Source organism: Odontomachus brunneus, unplaced genomic scaffold (genome assembly GCF_010583005.1).
Source record: "Odontomachus brunneus isolate Ranch 3 - 2012 unplaced genomic scaffold, Obru_v1 Obru_scaffold_025, whole genome shotgun sequence".
NCBI classification, from domain to species: Eukaryota; Metazoa; Arthropoda; class Insecta; order Hymenoptera; family Formicidae; genus Odontomachus; species Odontomachus brunneus.
This window is the reverse complement of record NW_022639475.1, coordinates 2,118,327-2,137,653: the sequence shown is the minus strand read 5'-3', so window position 1 is coordinate 2,137,653 and position 19,327 is coordinate 2,118,327. Positions and strand designations below refer to the sequence as shown.

Genomic DNA, 19,327 nt, shown 5'->3' with positions numbered 1-19,327 from the left:
CCGTTGTTGCGCCAAGTGAGACTAATTCAACATGACCACAGTGTAGCCGGAGATACCAAAGCGAAACGCTATCTCGTCGGGCGCACACGTGGCGACTGTTATAAACTTCGAGGCATTCGAATCGAATTTAACTGTCAGCACTGTGTGTGCTTCAGTGTTCAAAAGCCATTACTAAGTCGTTGCAAAATGTACGCTGAAGATAATAACGCTCATTGTGAGGCGCTTTTATCTAACAGCGGCGCAAGTGAGACGTGCAAAAGGGTTTATCGTTATGGACACGAAACAAAAGTAAGAAAAGTAAAAAGGAAGTAAGAGACGCGTGCAGAAATTGTCTCCTGAGGTGGAGTGACGCTCCGATCGTTCGCTCCGTGAGGATACCGCGTGGGACGCGGTAGCTTCTGTCAGCAAAAATTGTAGGAAACAAGTTCGCGCAGGTCGTTATAAGAGCGCGATGTGGCCTGTGTGGACAAAGCTCGCCATTTATTTACACAAACGACGTGCGCTCTTATCGCGCGCTCACAGAATTTCCCGTCCGCTCGATGTTTATTGCCGCGACGACGATCGAAACTTTATGCGATTGTTAAGTGACAATAACGAGTTGCACAATCAGCTGCGCGACGGCGGCAGCAAACGCAGAAGAGATTCAGCGACGTCCAGCGGCGAGGTTGGACGGAGCGAGCGCTCAAAAGGGAAATGGTAAAATCGCGTTAGATGCGATGTGCATTGCGAGGGCTTAAGCGTATTACGAGTTTGAAATTCCCGACCGCGAGCCACAGTCGTTTATCGCACCTCTTCCCGATTAGTAGTAATGCGCATTACGGGATGACGGATGTCAACGGCTTTACTCCGGAGAAGGAGGCTTATACGGTGCTGCGCCGGTATTATGTGCGCATCTCAAAGGACCATGCGACCCGAAAGTCACGCACGGACGCGTGGTTTATTAAAGCGAGAGTGTCACATTCGGGTGTGTCGTAATTGCCGTGACATGGGTCGGTATTCATGGCCCGATCTTGTGTTTGAGATCGTCTTAAGTCCGAGTTGCCAAGTAACGCCCTTGCTTGTAACGCCGTTACCGTTACGGCTCATTTTCTTACAGCAACAATTTGACAACGGCACTTTTGTTTTCGTCGGCGACACGGCGGCGCAATTTAATTTTCTCGGCCGCGAATATAATCTCGTCACTTATCATCGTTGTCTTGCACACGAAGTGTCCGTTACCTTCCATACGCGTGCATGGAAGGAGATTGGCAGCGAATCGTAAGAAGAAAGATCTTCAAAACTTCGTGAGAAGAATACGATTGTAACGACTCCATAGTTACTCCTTAGTAGCAGAGCAGTTTTTTCAAAATGGTAACGGGTTACTTTTTGAAGAGCGAGTTTTCCAAGTCGCTGCTTTCAAGTTCGTCTCAGGAGAAGCTGTAAGGATCACTTCATTGGCAATACAGCGTCGCAAGAACTCAAGGCGATGTAAGATCGGGCCATGAATGCCGGCTATTGAATCGCAAAGCGATTCGAAATTGCGACGATCGACTCGCCTCTCATTTCTTCCTTTCATATCTCTTCAAACGCGACGCGATATCGCTGTCTCTGCGCGTAAGCACGCGCACTGCCCGAGTATTTCCTTTCGATTTAATAAGTAACAAGGTGAACGCGCGCGACGCGAGCCGGTGGTGTCGTAAACAATTTTCACCCACTGCGAAAGTCTCGCTGTGAAACGACCCGTAAAATTATATTAGAGCTACAAACTTATCGCCCGACATTTCTCTTCGGTGCTTTTCTCACGTCGTGAGAAAGCGAGTCTGCCACTTCTTCTTCTTCTTCAGAAGAAGTTACTCTGTGTGCGATTCGTCTCGGATAGTTCTCGCCGGGATATATCAAAACATGTCTGCTGATGTGGACTGCGGTCCGATCTGTCGACTAAATCACGAAAAGATTCATACAATCTGTGCTCTCTTTCTCTTGGCGCGATACTTTCTCCCTTTAGCTTTTCTAGATGATTATCAACTCCTTTACTACACAGAGAAAGACAGTATGGTTGGCCCATACATAAATCTGGTTGTGTTATAACCGGATTCAATAGTAAGCTACAAAATAATACTTGACTGATGACGATTTTGAATCATTGATTGGACTTAGAGTTTGATGACAGAAGCCATCTTGAGCACAAATCGGTACGTTCGCGTAGAGATGCAAGATGTCGACTTGACTCTTGAAGTCAGGAAAACGTATGAATGAGAGGAAGAATATATTTCTTTCATATCGCAATACACGATCGAAATAATATCGTGAAGACATAGAAAGAAGATAAGAGATGAAATAGTTGCGCCACCATACCTGACGATAACAATATCGTCGTCCAAAATTACAGAGTAAACTTCCCGAGTCGAAATTTTGATCCTATTTTCAGTCTTACTATTCCATTCAACATTTATTTTGATTCTATTTAATCTACTCGAACCGAAATTTTGATCCTATTTTCAGCCTCACTATTCCATTCAATACCTATTTTGAAGCCTATAATACAACCTATTTTGACACTAAAGAAAGTGAAAAGGGAAATTTCGGACATGATCAGAGTCAAAGGAGTAAATTGTATCATTAGAATTAAATCTACTTTGCTAAATTAGCTCCTATTGCGTTGTAGAATTCAAGGTTTAACATAGGGCTAAAATTTCGACTCGGGTTGCCACTGGGCGAGTTCCGTCATCGGTGCTGGAGTGCGCTCCGTTTTTGTTCCACGTGTCCGATTGCGATGCATAGCGGCGCGCGAGAAGGATTATCTCTTGTGCCAAATCCGTTTGATATTAAGCTCGTACGTACGTACGTACGTACGTATATCGATTGTGTCCAACGACACGGGAGTGTCATCGACATTTGTAAAGCATCGTTGACATTCTCGTTGGAAATATCAAAATTTTATACTTCGCAGCGGCCGAACACGACGGCGGCAGTTCGCGTACTCCCATATCGTTACGGATTACATTACATATCGATTACATTATTATCGTACCTTCATTCTCGTTTTGTCGGAGTCTTCGTTCCACTCTGTAACGACGTCAACTCGCGATTCTCGTTGATATTCACTCCCTTTCTCGAGAAAGGCCTGGTAAAAGCCCATAACAGTCGCTGTCTGGGAAACCTGAAATCGATTCCCCTGCGGGTATTCACCTCTGCAACGTGCAGGTGCAATAGACTATAGTGAATTCACCGTCTGAAATTGTTGGACGCGCTTTCGCAAAAGAATGCGTTTCGCGCACTTAAACCGGCCGCGGCGCGGTAACAATTCGCCCCCTTTCACTTATTATATCGCGTTTAATTATCGGCAATTATCGCAATTATGATTAAAGATACGTTTCACATCGCGATTTATACCGGCCGCATTATCGCGTCGCACGGTGTCATCGTATTTCCGGCTGGAAATTAGCGCAGACCCGGCACGTAATTACAGTAAAATAAATTCTCATATACGAGACAGCGAGGAAGCTGCTCCCGGCTGGTTGGAAAGGTAATATCGCGAGCGTGGAATTACGCTCATTTTCGGGACGTCGTATTAATCTCGTAATACACCGAAGGTCGGGTGTATCGCGTCAGGCACACATTATGGATATTGTCCCGCGCGAAATAAAAGGGAAAGGAAGAATGGAAAGCGAATTACGCCCGCTGTGTGTGTGCCGGGCGCTCTTGTCACGTCGTGTCCGAGAACTCGCAAGGATCGATATTGTGGAAAGCTCCCTCCGTCCCACGGGGAATCCGAGAGATCGCATTGCGCGCGAATGTGTCGTTGCGAAAATGAAGCGTTACTTCCTCGAGCGATATCTCACGCTGTTCGCGATATCGCAATTCATAAACTGTGCCGGTCCACTTTCGTCCATCACGTTCGGCACTTTGATCATCAATGTGATATATGCGGAAAAAGAAATTCAACCAAACGTCTGGTGCAATATGTGAACGAAGCAGAAACTCCAGTCGAACTTATTAGAATTCTGTCCGAGTGAATAAAATTTCCGCGCACAAGTTGCAAGCACGCAAGTTCTGCTTAACCGAAAATCTTGTCGACTTGAATAGAATTCTGGTAATTTCAACTGGAATTTCGGGCTCATATCCCGAGTCGAAGTTTTGATGTTATTTTGATGCTCTTAAAGATACTTTACGCTTACTTAGACGGTTTATAGTCTAGGTAAAACCTACTTTGACGATATTGATACTCATTAACTTCTCTTTTGAACCTTTAACTTTACCTTGACAAAATTTTGATGCTACTTTGACGCTCTTAAAAATAGTTTGAGTCTACTTAATCTATAATCTAGGTGAAACCTATTTTGACGATATTGACACTCATTTCCGAGTTGAAATTTTGACCCTATGTTGAATCTTGAATTCTATAAAATACATGTATTCTATGTAGGAGCTAAGACTTCAATAGAGGTTCGCAACTGAGGTTCGCTACTTTACTTCCGAAGATCCTACTATGACCTACAACCTACTTTGACGCAAAAGCAAGCGAAAGCGGAAATTTCAGACATCATAAGGATCAAAGTAGGAGTAAATTATATTATTAGAATTAAATCTACTTTGCTCTCTTAGCTCTTACTGCGATGTAGAATTCAAGGTTCAACATAGGGTCAAAATTTCGACTCGGATACTTCACCAGACATTCGGTTAAATTCCAAGCCGTATGATTCTTGCATTTTCGCGCGATTCCTGATTGACAGAAGTATAATAGTAATTCATGAAAAACATGCGTGTACGATCGAGAGTTTCCACTCACATCGATTTCGTTCCCGACGAAACGTTGAAAAATCGGTAACAAATCGGCGAAACGAGGTTTCGCGTTACGAGCGCCGCGGCGTGACTCTGCAACGTTACACAACTGCCGCCGGCACTTTGGATACGACGTCGTCGACGTGCATCAAGTTAGCCGAACACTATCCATCAGCGCAGTCGATTAAGAATTTCACCGTAGCGACATGGCCGCAAGGCCGCAGAGTGCGAGTTTCACGGCAGACTCAATTTCGCGGCACTCGTATAACGACTGCAATTTCCACGGATAGTTTGCGCGCGCTTCGCAGGATTACGATTCACGGCAAATTCCAGCCTGCGAATTGCAACTCCACTCGCACGTTGTTCGCCCGATCGCTCGATGATCCGCGAGTGGGAGATTCAAGGGGAAAGGACGATTTCTCGCGGATGATATCGTGAGTTGCGAACGACACATACACTTCGCTTTCTTATCGCTTTCCTCCACGACAGATGTCACTACCTTGCACTTATAACGATAAGTCGCGACTCTGGCACGCGTATACGCCATATATTCAGAGCAATAGGCGACAACGAAATGAAAAATATGACGACGTTCTTGTATCAAATTAAGATAAATAAAAATAGATAAACTCGGGATCAATTTCCTCGCCGACGAACAGAGGTTCTCGCCTCTTCGCTTTTTGCCCTGGAAAAACCATCCCTGAATTTCTCGTCGAATTTACAAAGGGAAAGAGACTCGAACATTGCAACATTCCATTCTGCGAGAATACACATAGACGCGTCGTACCGAAGGTTTCGCAGCATCCGAGGACCTCGAGTCGATCGATAAGCGACGAAACGCATTTATCTCGGCTCGGCGCAACTGCGCGATTATCGGCAATAATTGACCGTGGCTAAACATGACACGACGGGACGGCGTTTCCAACATCCGGCGGCGTACACGTAGGCCGAGAATGAGCGACGACGAACGGTGAAGATCGGAGGATGGACGTGCGTTCGCATTCATGTGGCGTGCCCAAGTAATAAACTCATACACATATGCCTCCCGAGTACCAGACGAGTCGTCTGGTCCAGGTGCGCGTACAAAAGTGTGCGCCTCTCAAATCATCAATTCAGGCCAGTCGCCCTCGCTTTCGCGGCGGGGCACATCACCCTTCTCCGACCTTTGCGAATATTGATTTTGTGAGTTTCGAGGTTTCTGGAGCAAGCCCGACGCCCTGGCGACGCAGGCGCCGACGGTGACGCTGGCAGCATGGCGTAAGCACACATCCAGCCGCTCGCTTGGACCACCGCCTGGGGCTGACGCGACTTCCGCGCGCGATCTCCCTTGGCAGATCGCGAGGATGCGATTCGCACGGCGGGAAGCAGCGTCGCGACACGCTCCGAGCCGAATATCCAAGTGCCGTCGACAGTGAACACGCTCCCGACGAGATGAACGGCCACGTACGCGTCGCCGCCACGTGCTTCCTGCTGGTCGCGACGATCACTCTTACGAGCGGTGAGTGTGGAATATTCACGAATATTCTCTTGTGTGTCCGGGCGTCGGTCACATTAGCTCGTGGTCACGCGACTCCTCGTCGCTCACCCAAGTGTCGGATTTCGAGCGCCGTTCCGAACGGTATCGATACCCCTCCCCCCCTCTCTCTCTCTCTCTCTCTCTCTCTTTCCCCTCCCCCCTTCCCAGCCGTCAGGCTAGCAATGCGAGGAAACGCGGATTTCGGATTACGTGCATTGTAATTCGAGACTGGCACTCGTTATTTTGGCATGACGCCAGAATGGAATGTTGCTTGTGATACTTGAAAACGTTGGTCAAGTTTGTTCGACCGCGATAACGTCAATCGAGGGTGCTCAAGATTTAATAGACTCGCTCGGACTTAACCCAACAGGTGTTAATCGCGGATCTGCGTATTATGCCGATACACAGAAAGAGAACAACTTCCTTCGTTGCTTGGGAAATATTTTCATTTTCGATATAATTAGACTTCAAGTCAGAGTTCATAGCGTTCAAGGAATATAAGTTACTAAGCGCGCATCGATACGTTTCACACGATTCTACAAATCGTTTTTCTAACAAAATTATTTACCGCTGCTTATATTATGAAACGATGATTGTTAGTGAATAGATTAGTTCCAAGTGGACAGAAGAACCTGTGGAGTATAACTAACACACTTGAAAACATATTCTCAATCCAGTATTCTGTGCTCTCTATTGATGAAAATTACTTTTTAAAGAACACAGACTTTTTTCTTTGTACTCATATATTCTTGTAAGTAATATATTTTTGTAACTTATTTTCGTTTAATGCTATGTAATCTCAAGATTATGAAGATATTTGTCGGTTTAATGAGATCAGAGAGAAAGAGAGAGAGCACAATCGTTTTCACTTATCTTCGCGACGATTCATCGACGATCGCTTATGAAATAAATACGAGAGACCCGAAGCGTGAAGTAAATCCGACATGCGCGAATCCGAGGGTCTGAAAACAAAATAACTATCTTGTAAGGTGTGGAGTATTTTTGTTGCAATAATCAAGTCCGCGGGTAACAATTGGAAATTTGCTTGAACTTTCAACAAAAATAGATTCCACTACATTTTCACTTGTACCATTTGGTGTGTATATGATAACACGACTGGAGTTATCGTGAAAATAGGTCAGCTAATGTCAAAGGAGCATCGAACGCACGCTGCTTCCGAAAGAGCGAATGACTTGTGGTGCTATCAATGCGACACTATGGACGACGGCGACAGATGTTCAAATATAACTGGCAATTTCAGTTCCTTCAAGCATAAGTGTATGGACGACAAAAGGATCTGCATGGTAAGACCGCGAAGGCGCCTTACACCTACGCTTAGAGTTGCCTTCACGGAAAAAAAGGATTTGCTGCAGCAGCAAACTAATTTGCTATATACGGTTAACATAATTCGCTATGTTAGCTACTTTTTCTTTGCCGCAGGAATCTATTTCCTTGCTATGATAACAAGAAAATCCGCTCGTACAGCAAGACAAGTGAATAATGCAGCAAATTTGCTACAGATAGACAACTAAACATAATTTACTGTTCTAACTACTTTTTTTGCTGCAAGAGTAGATTTTTTTGTTATCTCAGTAAAGAAATTGGTTCTTGCAGGAAAGAAAAAGTGGCTAACACAGCAAATTATTGTTAGTTGTTCATATCTTTTTTTCCGTGTTTACATGGTCCGATCTTGTACACTTGAAGAAAAAGACACGGCAGTGACAGCTACATTGAGAGAAAAGAAATGCTTGATCTAACTCAAGTTGTAATTATTTTTTACCTTAACCATATTTCTCGATTGTCTTAACACGAAAATAGTATTAATATGCATGTAAGGTTATTATCACTAACGGTACAATTTCACAAGAAAATAGTTTTATTGATCGCATAATTTATAGTAACTACTTCTCTATGCGATTGCCGTTACAAACATTTTTCCCATAGTATTTTCACACGAAAAGAATTTTATAGTAAACATTACTTTGCAGAACTTTATAACCGAGGAATAAAGCGATAATCTACAATAATTCACTATCCTTTCGTATTATTTATGATACTGAGGGAAAAATTACATTAAAATTAACAAATATTTCTTTGATGGGTGCCATTAACATATTTACTTAAATTTAAATAAAGAGAATTTAGATTTAAGTAAATATATTAATGGCACCCATCAAAGAAATATTTGTTGATTTTAAGATAATTTTTCCCTCAGTATACTATTTATATTTTAGGGACTGAAATGTATCACTAAAGCACTTGTTATGTTTTTCTAGCTTTTACTACGTTTCTTAGCAAGATAGCGTAACCGCGATGCGTCGCGTTTCGGATCGCTCGTCGGTTCAGGTTCGTGGTAGGCGGAATAATTTAGAAACAGTTGTTGGCTAACAAACTTAATAATATATTTAAACTAATCAGCTGATGTGTACAAGTAAATTAAATAAGGTGTGGCTACGCTGGTTTTGGTCGTTTGTGTATTATCTGTCAGACGCTTTGTTTATGCGATGACTCGCGAACGGCGATGCGCGGGACGCGGACGGTGGTGTTGTCGCGTATTCGCGCGTTCGTCTGTGACGTTTCCGACTTCTCGCCTCTTTAATTCTCGTTTATAATTTCTTTCGGTGCTGTAGCTGCTCTTCGATGCAGCACAGTGTTAAGCGGTCAATCGGTAGTCGTGCAGTGGAGCTGCCCGGGTGGCGGTACCCTCGATCTCCTCTCGCGGAGATTCGGTGCGATTCCGTGTATGCGGTGCGACAGTCTGCCCTTGTACATGGAACCTTAACTATCGGAGTTTTCTTTGTAATTGAACGAGGCCGGCTCGTTCTACCACGATCGCGGATGCGGTAAGACGGTGCCGCGGACGCGCCTATGCGTTGCGGTAACGGAGTATGTCCGATCTTTCTTCTGGAGATCGTTTACGAGTATCGCGGAGATCGACTCGCGGGAACGTGATCTTGACGCGGATCCTTAAGCGATGTCGAAGTCGCGTTGCAACGGAGTGCAACTTCCGAATCTATGATGACGAGTTCGCATACGGCGACTCGATCACGAGGTGATCTCGCTCGTGCTAAGACGAAAGCGAGATCCGGTTTGCGGTATGAAGGTTGCGTTAAGCGCCCTTCCGGTGTGTCGATTCCAGGCCCTTCGGCGGCCGAGAAATCCTGCGGATATCGGTAGTTTACCAATGTCGGCCTCACGAATCCGTGAGCCGACGGCGGAGTGGTGGCTGTCGCGAATCCGCGAGCAGTAACCTGCCAGTAGTGTGATTCTGTAACTCGTTACTGCAGTCAACGACAATTTCGTTATCATTGCGCAGCTTTTTCGTACTGTAGAAAAGCTGCACAACGATAACGAGACTGTCGTTAACTGCAATAACGAGTTACAGAATCGCACGGAACGGTGTGAGGAGCAATGTTGATGTCACGAATCCGTGACTCGACAGCGGAGTGATTTCGGTCGCGTATCCGCGCACGGAAATCTGCCAGGAGCTGTATGGAGTCGGTGCTCTCTGAAGAGCGGATCGGAATCTGATCTCGATCATGAATTCGCGGCGCTTTATATCTGCGAATCACGCTTGCTTCGCTATGTGTCGCAGATGTTCGGCGGTCTCGCTGTTTATTTTTCTCGAAGACGCGTTGTCCTTTAACACTCCATTTCGCGGTCCTATGCGTTTCTTGTGTTTTTCGTAACGATCTCTTTTCGATCGTTACAATAGAACTTACTGACAGTTTATTCCTGGACTACTAAATATAATTACTGAATATAGCAGTTACTAAATAACAAAATTATAAAGAATTTATATAAATTCTATGTTTATTGCAACTAAAGCTGAATGGTTACGAGGACTACATACAGTTACTATATAATTCTCGCAGCTATACAACTTTGGTTGCAATAGGTACAAAATAGTTCATTAAATTATATATACAAATTAATTCATTAATTATATATACAAATTCTACACACAAAACTCATAGCTGTCATCACCATGTAATTTTTCCTGAATATATTTAAATCCTAAGTGTATTTAAATCATCTCAAGTTTACTTTAAATTTACAGCATCGTAAGATAAATTGAGACAATCTCAAGTGCAAGATCGAATGATGAATATCATCCATAAACTGTCGCTTAATTTTCTTTCCTCTTTCCTTTCCCTTTTATGTTCCTGTTTCCTTACCCTTGTGACACGCTTACACACTAAATGTGACTAAATGTGTGTCCCTTCTCTCTCTCTTTCTCATCCTGACAATATCGAATAATGAGGAAAATCTGAAATTCACAGGTAAAACGCTTTTCCTATACGACTAGTACCGAGAACTCGACTTCCATGCCGCAAACGTGGTCCTTGGAGAGGAACTGCACGAACAAATGCGACCCGGGATGCATCGTGATCGGTGAACGCACGAAGCTGTACGCCTGCACCGCCTGTTGCGAGGAGCCTCTGTGCAATACCGGTACCGGTACTGCCAACGACCTAGCGATCAAAGAAATCGACCTCCTGCTGGCCCTCACGCTCCAAGCTGTCCTGACCGTTATCATGTATCCATCGTGACAGTGTTAATAAAACGTCTAGTTACAATTTATCCTGCCCTCTCCCCCGATCAGGCTAACCTAATCTAACAATTCATCGACTTACTCGTGTCTCGCGAGATAGAACATCTTACAAATGCGACAGTTCGAAATGTTTGTAACAAAATCAGAGAAAAGCTTGTCGAGTAATGACGTGAGGTCGCGCGATTATAAGTGCTCCAAGCCAAGAATCGAAGGAAGGAAGGAAGGAAGAGAAAAGCTTGAAATCAAATTGAGAAGAAAACTTACGTGGGTTAGTAACGTAGACTACAACGTTGGTCTCGCAATTCCATTCTTCGTGCTTCCAACTGCTTACGAGCTGTCTATCTCGTCATCATGTTTCGAGTATATTAAGCGCACACTTGATTATTATTGTATTTACATCTTTCAATCGCTGCACCTGTTCCAAGATTCGCGTTACCGAATTCGAATTGCTGCTGCGGAGGAGCAGAGCACTAGTGGCGCTTGACGTCCAAATCAAATTTACCGACTGTTACTTATTCGCATATGGCTCCATCTGTTAGCGTACATCGATATTCTATGCCGGAGTCGCTGCCTTACCATATCGACTGCGCACGTAATCTAGCAAAATTAACAAAATATAGATTATATGCAAAAATTTGTTAGAAACATGATAAGTGGTTGGGTTTTAACTTATAAATTTTTTTCTGTTTAGATGGTATCATTCGTGTAAAGTCGGAAAAGAAAAGACTTGGGACAGAGAATAGTTAAAGAGAATAGAGAATAGTTAACATACTTAGAAAAGTAGAAACAGTGTCAGAATCATCTTATCTCATGGGAGATAAAAAAACACCGAAACAAAGTCGTTAAACTCGAAAAAAAAAATATAAATATTTATTTCTTCAATTCTACTGATATGAATCGTAAACATTGAAAACAATCTCGGCAAAAATGAGATTGAAAGAAATCAATGATTTCGTTTAGCAGAGAAAACTACTTTGCGACTGTTATAAAATTCATGAATCTGATCGATATACGCTTTTAGATTAAGAGCGCGCGCCAATTCTGATTGCTGAATCTGTTCACAAATTTTACGACAATTGTGAATCAGCTTTCTCTGCTGAACATAGCTATTGAAATTGGACTTTATCTCTCGTCCATCTCTCTCGGCAATCATTAACTTAAGCGGCTAACTTCGTAAAATTCAACGTCACGATTCGCATTCAATGCTCTGCCAAATGTCTCGGAATTTCGATACGAATCAGTGATCTCCGCTTCAACTGAAGCTCTAAAGCGTCGCTTCAGCTGTCTCACTTTTTTTTTCCTGGTCCTTGTCCCCTTCCACAGTGAGCGATGCTTACACCTTCAGATGTCCGCGACGCTCAGCAGTGTCCAGCCGTTGTTCCGGCATCTTCGCTGTCCGAGGAGAATAAAATGGGATTTATTACGTGTAACAATTGCACTCCTCGTGACGTTAGAACGTTTCTCGCGCGCTTCGCCCCTGGGCTGCCCACTGCGAATACCGAGAAACATATGACATTAGAGGAAGAAACACAGTTTGCGCAATCGGCACACACACGTGCGCCATGACCGCGCGTTCAAAGTGGCCGTTAGTACTGTCGCATAAATACACGAGATTTCTTTGTTGCTGGCGATTCATTGACCGCAAAGTCAATAAGTCGACTCCGTTTCTCGTAACATCGCGCTGCAGATATTTACCGTGCTTGTCCCTCAACAGTCGAAATAGAAAATCAAAGAGCACGAGCTCTCGCACTCGACTGACGTTGCGTTCGGCGATATAAGTTTCAAATTGATACAGAGTTCATACGAATATTCTTCTGACTGTGTGTACTTTATAGAAGTCTTGTAAAAACTGGATTTCTACGTAAAAGATATTCCACATTGATAAATAAATATTTCTCGGAAGGTTAGTAAGTAAATGTGGATGAAATAATGTGGAACTCTCATACACATATGTGCATATACACGCATCATGTACATTAAAGAAAAAGGGAGGAAAAAAGCTTACGTTGATAAATGAGCTAGCAATACCTCCCATTTCGATCAGCATCTAAATAGAACAATCTAGCCGCTATTTTGCCAACGATAAAATTTGCAAATGTTTACTTCTTCTAAGATCTATCGATTTCGTCATAACGATCGAGGCTTTAGTTAAGGTGATCAAATATTTCGTTATTCTCGGGACAATGCCGGTTTTCCACCCTTTGTCCTTATATTTTTTGTATGCTATCGGGTATATCGGATTCGGTCAAATTGTTCATTGCGGTTTGGAGGATTCTTAAAATCCTCCTGTGAGACAAAAGACAAATCTTCTCAAGACGATTCACAGCTCTAATAAATACAATAGTTTTGTTTCTTTTTTCTAATTTTAAGAGAGAATAACATAAGTTTTATCTTAGCAATAGTTTCTTATTCTTTGCGATAGGCTTTCATTATCAAAAAGTTTGAGATCACTGAGAAAAATGTTGGTTAAGTACAATTGGCTGGTTTATCATCCAGATAATTATTCTTAATAAACATTTTTATCAGTAATTTATATACATATGTACATATAAATAATTTTTAGTCACTTCCCCTCTCCTCCCTGCTCCGTTTCAAACATTTATGAAGAGTCTCAGATTTGGGACTGGGAAATCTGGTTATCTTACTTTAATACACGATGACCAGTGCCCGGGCGAATAATCGAGGAGGGAGGTTCAATTGCGATAAGTAACCGCATACAATGTTAGCAACTCACGATGATGACAGCGATGGCGGTGGTGGTAGCAGTGGTGGTGGTGACGTTTATCTACTACCATCGCGCGTTTTTCGCGATAAATACTGCTGGACGTTGACGCGCACGTTACTACTACGTCTACGCGGAGAAGCAGAAGAAAAACGGCGATACTGCGCCGGCAATCGGCCGCCGGCGACGACGGTCGGTTCCGACTTGTCTAACACCGAGACAGAGAGAGAGACGAGACGAGACGTTGCAGTCGGAGCGAAGAGGTTCGCTGGACAGGATGCACACAACGGGATCGTTCGCCGGTGTCACAATTTACTTCCTATGTGTCATCTCGACCGCCGTCACTTATCCGACAATGAGCACCATTCAATATCGGGTCATGAGGGACACGCCGCCGAGGAAGTGCTGCGTCGCCGGTTACGCGTTCAACGAAGACCTCGAGTGCGTTCACGTGAAGCCAGACAGACTCAGCTACATGATGGGCGATACCTGGAGGACAATGCAACAAGAGCGAGAGATTATCACGGTGATCGCTGTGCCAGGCTTGAATTGTCGCAAGGATATCAGTATGTCGGATAACGACCTTCTGCGTAACTACGCACCCGCATCCAACAAGTACTGCGTCGAGAAAATGACGAACGGCACGTCGGTGTTGGCCAAGTGTCCTTCGAGCTCGAACGCGGACCAAGACGATGCAGCGGCGTTGATGCTGATGACGACCACGAAAACTAAAATGAAGACCATGACTATCACCACGGTGACGACCATCAGCAGGATCAGGACGTCGACGGACACAACGAACGCGTCGGGGAAGAAGGGAGAGGAAACCGTTCGTCGCGGTAATGGATTGCGCGCGGTAGTCTTCTGGGGCGCGCAGACTTACATGGACACCAACGTGGCGCACGTCGTCCTCTGCATCATCGTCGTGGCGGTCTACCTGTCCTTGCCGGAGCTAGGCAAGAGCATATACAATCGCGCGGTGTTACGTCACAACATTTGCCTGCTACTGCAAGGCTGCATACTGACCTTACTCGGCTACTGCGACTTATGCGAATGCCCGATGACTGACAATCTCGCCGTGTTCCTGTGGATAGTCCTGCAGTACTTCACCAACGCCACCGGCTTTTGGCTGAACGTCGTCTGCTTCGACATGACTTTGTCCATCACCAAGTTTCGTTGGATGATGGGTTCTGGTCGGCGCACTAGTCGCGAAGAAAACAGACGGCTCCTTTTCTACAGCCTTTTCGCCTGGGGTGGCGCCCTCATTCCCGCCATAGTCGCCCTCATTCTCGAGTATTGTCCCGGGATCCCGGAGGACTTCCCGTTGAAACCGAATTACCGCCGCTACCTTGGCGGACCGAACATCGTGGTGAATCTCTACTTCTTCGGCATACCGTTGCTCACGCTCTTCTGGAACAATGTGCTCTTCGTGTTCACCACCTACAAGATCATATGTATACAGAGGAGCACGGAGATAGCGACGCGGGGTCAGAACAACGCGTTGCGGAAGAAGTACTTCCTGTTCCTGCAGCTGTACCTGCTTATGGGCGCACCGTGGTTCTTCGGCTCGCTGCTCGCATGCCTCAACAATCTAGTGATACTCAAGGTGTGCCGGCTGACACAGCCGATACTGTGGCTCTTGATGCTCGCCGGTCACAAGAAGCTGCGGCGGAAACTCACGAACAAACTGCGCTGCTTCGAGAGTAGCAGGGGAAAGGCCAACTCGTAAATGCACCTCCTCTCTCTCATTTTTGCCATGTAGTGGTTTCGCCTCAAGAGAGAGCGCGAGAAAAAGAGAGAGAGAGAGAGAGCAAATGAATAAGACAACAATAGAAATGAATCAGCGATATTCGTCGATATTTATCGTCGACTCAACGTCGCGGCGGCGGGAAGGAAGACGAGAATGCCCGTCGTCGACGTGTCCTCGGCGTCCGGCACGGTCGCGATTACGCAATCGTCGCGGCGAAGAGCTTCTCTTGCTCATTGTTGCGGCTCGCGCAACTGCGTTCAGGCATTTGCATTTTTTCTTTGCGCAATTCGACACGCGAGTCTGTAGGAAACCCCCGTCGGGGAAGCAAGGAGAGAGAGAAAAAAAAGGCGAGAGACAGAGCGGAGCGCGTCGCCGCAATATCCGATACCGATGGCGCGATGAGTCGCGCTCGGAAAAACTTGAGTTCGCGGGATTGCACGACGACGACGACGGCGGTGGCGGCAGCGGCGGTGAGGTGCGAGAAACCCTGGATAATAAAGGAGTCGGTCTCTGCAGCCGTTTCCTGCCGGGACGTTTTAATTACCGTATTCGCTTGCTGTGTATACCGGATGACGACGACACGATGACAACGCGACAATCACTCGTGCTAAGCTCTCTCTGTTTCTTTTCTACGACGTGTAGCATATTAAGTTGTTAATATATGACGATGTGTATGAGAACCGAGAGTGAGTATTTTGCGCGCAAATTCCGAAAAGTTCACTTAGGACTTGAATGATTCTCTCCACAACTGCGTACGCGACTAATCAGCTAATGGCTGCAATATGTACAGAGTATCCCAGACTCTCTCCGCAATTTTTGTGGATTGAGGTGAACATAAAAATTTCATGTAGTTTTACGATATTCACAATAATAGTCGGGATATTAATTAAAGAAGATTGATGAGTGATGAGCGCGATATAGTAAATGAGTTGATGGTGATGTGTGCACTGGTGATGTGTGCTGTTGTGTGCATTAAATCAAAGAAACCTTGTATCATTTTGCAAATAACCACGTAGATTTTTAGGTATTAATGAAGAAAAATTGTCACATAATTGCGCGCGATAATACAAATCTTCTTTAATTAATATCTAAAAATCTATGTGATTACTTGTAAAATGGTAGAGAACTTTTTTGTTCAGTTGATTTAATGTATACAACGGCAGACGACGTTACTACAGCTCGTCTACCATATCACACGTGATCATTCATCAATCTTCTTTAATTAATATCTCGAGATTTATTGGCATGATATATTGATATGGAACTTTTATGTTCACCTCAGTCCGTTCTGTGTTCTCACAAAAATTGCGGAAGAGAGTCTGGAACTCTGTATATATATATATATACACACACATATATACACATATACATACACTCTGTATACAATATACACACATATACGTACACATACATACAAAAACACATGTATATTGCAACATACACACACACACACACGTGCGCACGTGTATGTGTGAGTGTGTGTGTATATGTATATACACGTACATATGTATGTTGTTAGAACGTGCGAAATATTTCACTCGTATTCTCATACGCCAATTTTGCGCCGAGTATTATTTACATAGAGGCTTTCATCGTAGATAAATATGTAAATACCTCAGATATTATGGAAATCTCGATATCTAGTCAACGAGAGAATAAACAGGTCGACCAACCAAATGTAAATAGAACTGGCCAGAAGGAATTATCGCAAAACGCGAGTATCTCGAAAGCGCAATTACGATCAAAAGGATCGATAGATAACAGCCTGCGGGCAACGACTTATTGAAGGCGTATCGATCCGATGATGTTTGTGTTGTACGCGATGTATAATGCGATAGAAAAACCGTAGTTCCTTTAAGATAATTTAAGGCTATACCGCAATCTCGCGTACCTCGAGAAATATGTGATACGTTATGCGATATACGTGTGCACGATATTCCGAAGGTATAAATACACTACGTACTGATTTTTCCGATATTTCATTTGTAAATAGAACGAGCTAGACGAAGAAACCATTTGTAAATAGAACAAGCTAAAAGAGCATTACCATCGGCGTCGTTCTTCTACGCGAGAAAGTGGAAATTTACTTGGAAAATATATCCGTCACGGCGTGAAAATACATTTCGCGGAAGTTCAAGGAATTTATTTGCACGAAAACACATTCGCGTGACAAAGATTTCTAGAACGAGGTGTAAACGATTAAAGCACACATCTCAATCGGTCGTTTGTCTTATAATATACATGGTCTTTATTCCGATTAAAAAGAGGGAAGAGAATAAGCTATGTATACTATAAGAGAAAAATACATCTAAGAAGTAAAAAATATTTATATGTTGGATATTTGATGAAACATATTTACTTATATTAACAAAAATATTGTTCAAATATTGTTCAAGAGAATATATAAATTTTCTTAAAACCTTAGCTTTTCATTGAAGCGATCGTTTATTCTGTTTAAACTAAAGAGTTAATACTGCAATTCTAAATAAAATCGTAAAACTCGTAATTTATTCTCGCAAGACTCGTAAGAACTTATGAGTAGATCTGCAATTCTGTGCGGATCGTATGTCATATGATAACTCGTCAATACCTATGATTTTTCTTTTTCGTAAGCTACGATTTTACGAGTTACTCGTAAAATTTGCTTAGAATTGCAGCATTAGTTAGTTCAAGTAGAAGATACCAGTTGGCTACCAAGGTAAGTTGGCAAAGCTAGTTATTTATAGTATTTTTTAACAAGTTACGGAATTAAGCAAGTAAGATTTTTAAACATGTCAAAGGTGACTTTGAAATCCCCGTTTGTTTGACTCTAAAATCTGTCAAAGAACAGTAGAAATAATCGATTTTGCCAACTTGCCTCTGCAGTCACACACAAATAAAAAAAACTCCGGTCTCCCCTAAATATATCATTACCTAACAAATAAATATATTTTATCTTTTAGATGTCATTTAGTGTAAAGTTTATGGTGGAATTACATAACGCTCGCGATTGACGTTATCATTGTTTCGACCGAAATTTGTCTCCGTGTGGATATTAGTTTGCGTATTTACACCGCCGAAAACAGTGTCCCTGATTTTCATTTGAGAACACTTGAGCACTATGAGCACTTATCCATCGTACACGCGTCATGCCGAGGTACACATCTGACGCATAATACATGTTAACACTCGAGTACATATTATTACCCCCTTGGCGGATTTTCCTCATAAGACCGTTAACCAGAAAGGCTTATATTCCGTCGATCCCCGCAAGTATGCGTGGACGTGATGAGTCATCGCTTGGACATCGTCGCGGATTGCATCAATATTTATACCGTGTCGTTACATCGTGTGTACACCGTGCACATTCGTGTGTTTTATTTCGCAAAAAAACAACAACATATATAAAAAAAGAAAACAAAAGCTAATTTATTTGCGTCAAATTTTTTTTTGCCGTCATACGATTTATTCCCATTTTATGCGAAATCTTTCCGTCACGTTCGCGAGACTTGCGCGTGCATGTGATTAAATATAGAGCGTAGGAAAAATATCGCATGAAAAATAACGATTCGGGAAACGTGTCGGCCGCGAATTTATGTGACAAACCGCCCGGTGTATCCGCGTAGAAACACACACAGGCGCGCGCACACGCATACTGAGCTTGACAGTCATTATGTCCGACCAGCCTCTCGCGGCGTTTACTCTCAGAAATGATTTCCATCCGGCGGATCCGCCGCACGGTATGCAAGATTACGATTTGGGCGCCTTGAGGAGAGACCAGAAACGCGAACTGAACGAAATGAAAATGATCAGCCGCAGGGAGAACGAGATTTACCTCCGAGCTCATCCGGAAGTCCGGGGTTTAATCGCCATTTTGCTAAGGTGAGCACACATACACGTAATATATCACTGGAGCTGGAATACACCTGATATATCACGTACGTAATTCCCAAAGAATCTCTCGGGCCTCCTATCTCTCACGCGCGCTGCAAAATACTCATCTCTCTCTCTCTCTCTCTCTCTCTCTCTCTCTCTCTCTCTCTC

General features: G+C 43.7%; 3 protein-coding genes across 3 annotated transcripts in view; all 3 read left to right on the top strand.

Moving 5' to 3' along the window:
* Window positions 1–5,882: 5,882 nt before the first annotated feature.
* Window positions 5,883–10,861, top strand: LOC116842531. Its single transcript, XM_032811880.1, has 3 exons — window positions 5,883–6,259; window positions 7,415–7,581; window positions 10,561–10,861. Exons 1-3 carry the CDS (start codon window positions 6,193–6,195, stop codon window positions 10,828–10,830), a joined length of 504 nt encoding a protein of 167 aa, XP_032667771.1. The 5' UTR covers window positions 5,883–6,192; the 3' UTR covers window positions 10,831–10,861.
* A 2,970-nt stretch (window positions 10,862–13,831) lies between these two features.
* On the top strand, window positions 13,832–15,385 carry LOC116842525. Its single transcript, XM_032811869.1, has one exon. The coding sequence runs from the start codon at window positions 13,832–13,834 to the stop codon at window positions 15,281–15,283; it is 1,452 nt and encodes a 483-aa protein (XP_032667760.1). The 3' UTR covers window positions 15,284–15,385.
* Window positions 15,386–18,750: 3,365 nt separating this feature from the next.
* Window positions 18,751–19,327, top strand: part of LOC116842552 — a 5,443-nt gene continuing 4,866 nt past the window's right edge. The window contains exon 1 of the mRNA XM_032811926.1: window positions 18,751–19,165. Within this exon, the coding sequence (XP_032667817.1) occupies window positions 18,957–19,165 (209 nt within the window). The 5' untranslated portion in view covers window positions 18,751–18,956. The remainder of the gene's footprint in view (window positions 19,166–19,327) is intronic.

What these genes read in the sequence shown, in the direction of transcription:
- LOC116842531 (XM_032811880.1), top strand. Translation starts at nt 6,193, where the DNA reads ATGAACGGCCACGTACGCGTCGCCGCCACGTGCTTCCTGCTGGTCGCG. An exon ending in GACGATCACTCTTACGAGCG is followed by an intron (nt 6,260 to 7,414) that starts GTGAGTGTGGAA and finishes TCGTGAAAATAG; the next exon opens with GTCAGCTAATGTCAAAGGAG. An exon ending in ACGACAAAAGGATCTGCATG is followed by an intron (nt 7,582 to 10,560) that starts GTAAGACCGCGA and finishes TGAAATTCACAG; the next exon opens with GTAAAACGCTTTTCCTATAC.
- LOC116842525 (XM_032811869.1), top strand. Translation starts at nt 13,832, where the DNA reads ATGCACACAACGGGATCGTTCGCCGGTGTCACAATTTACTTCCTATGT.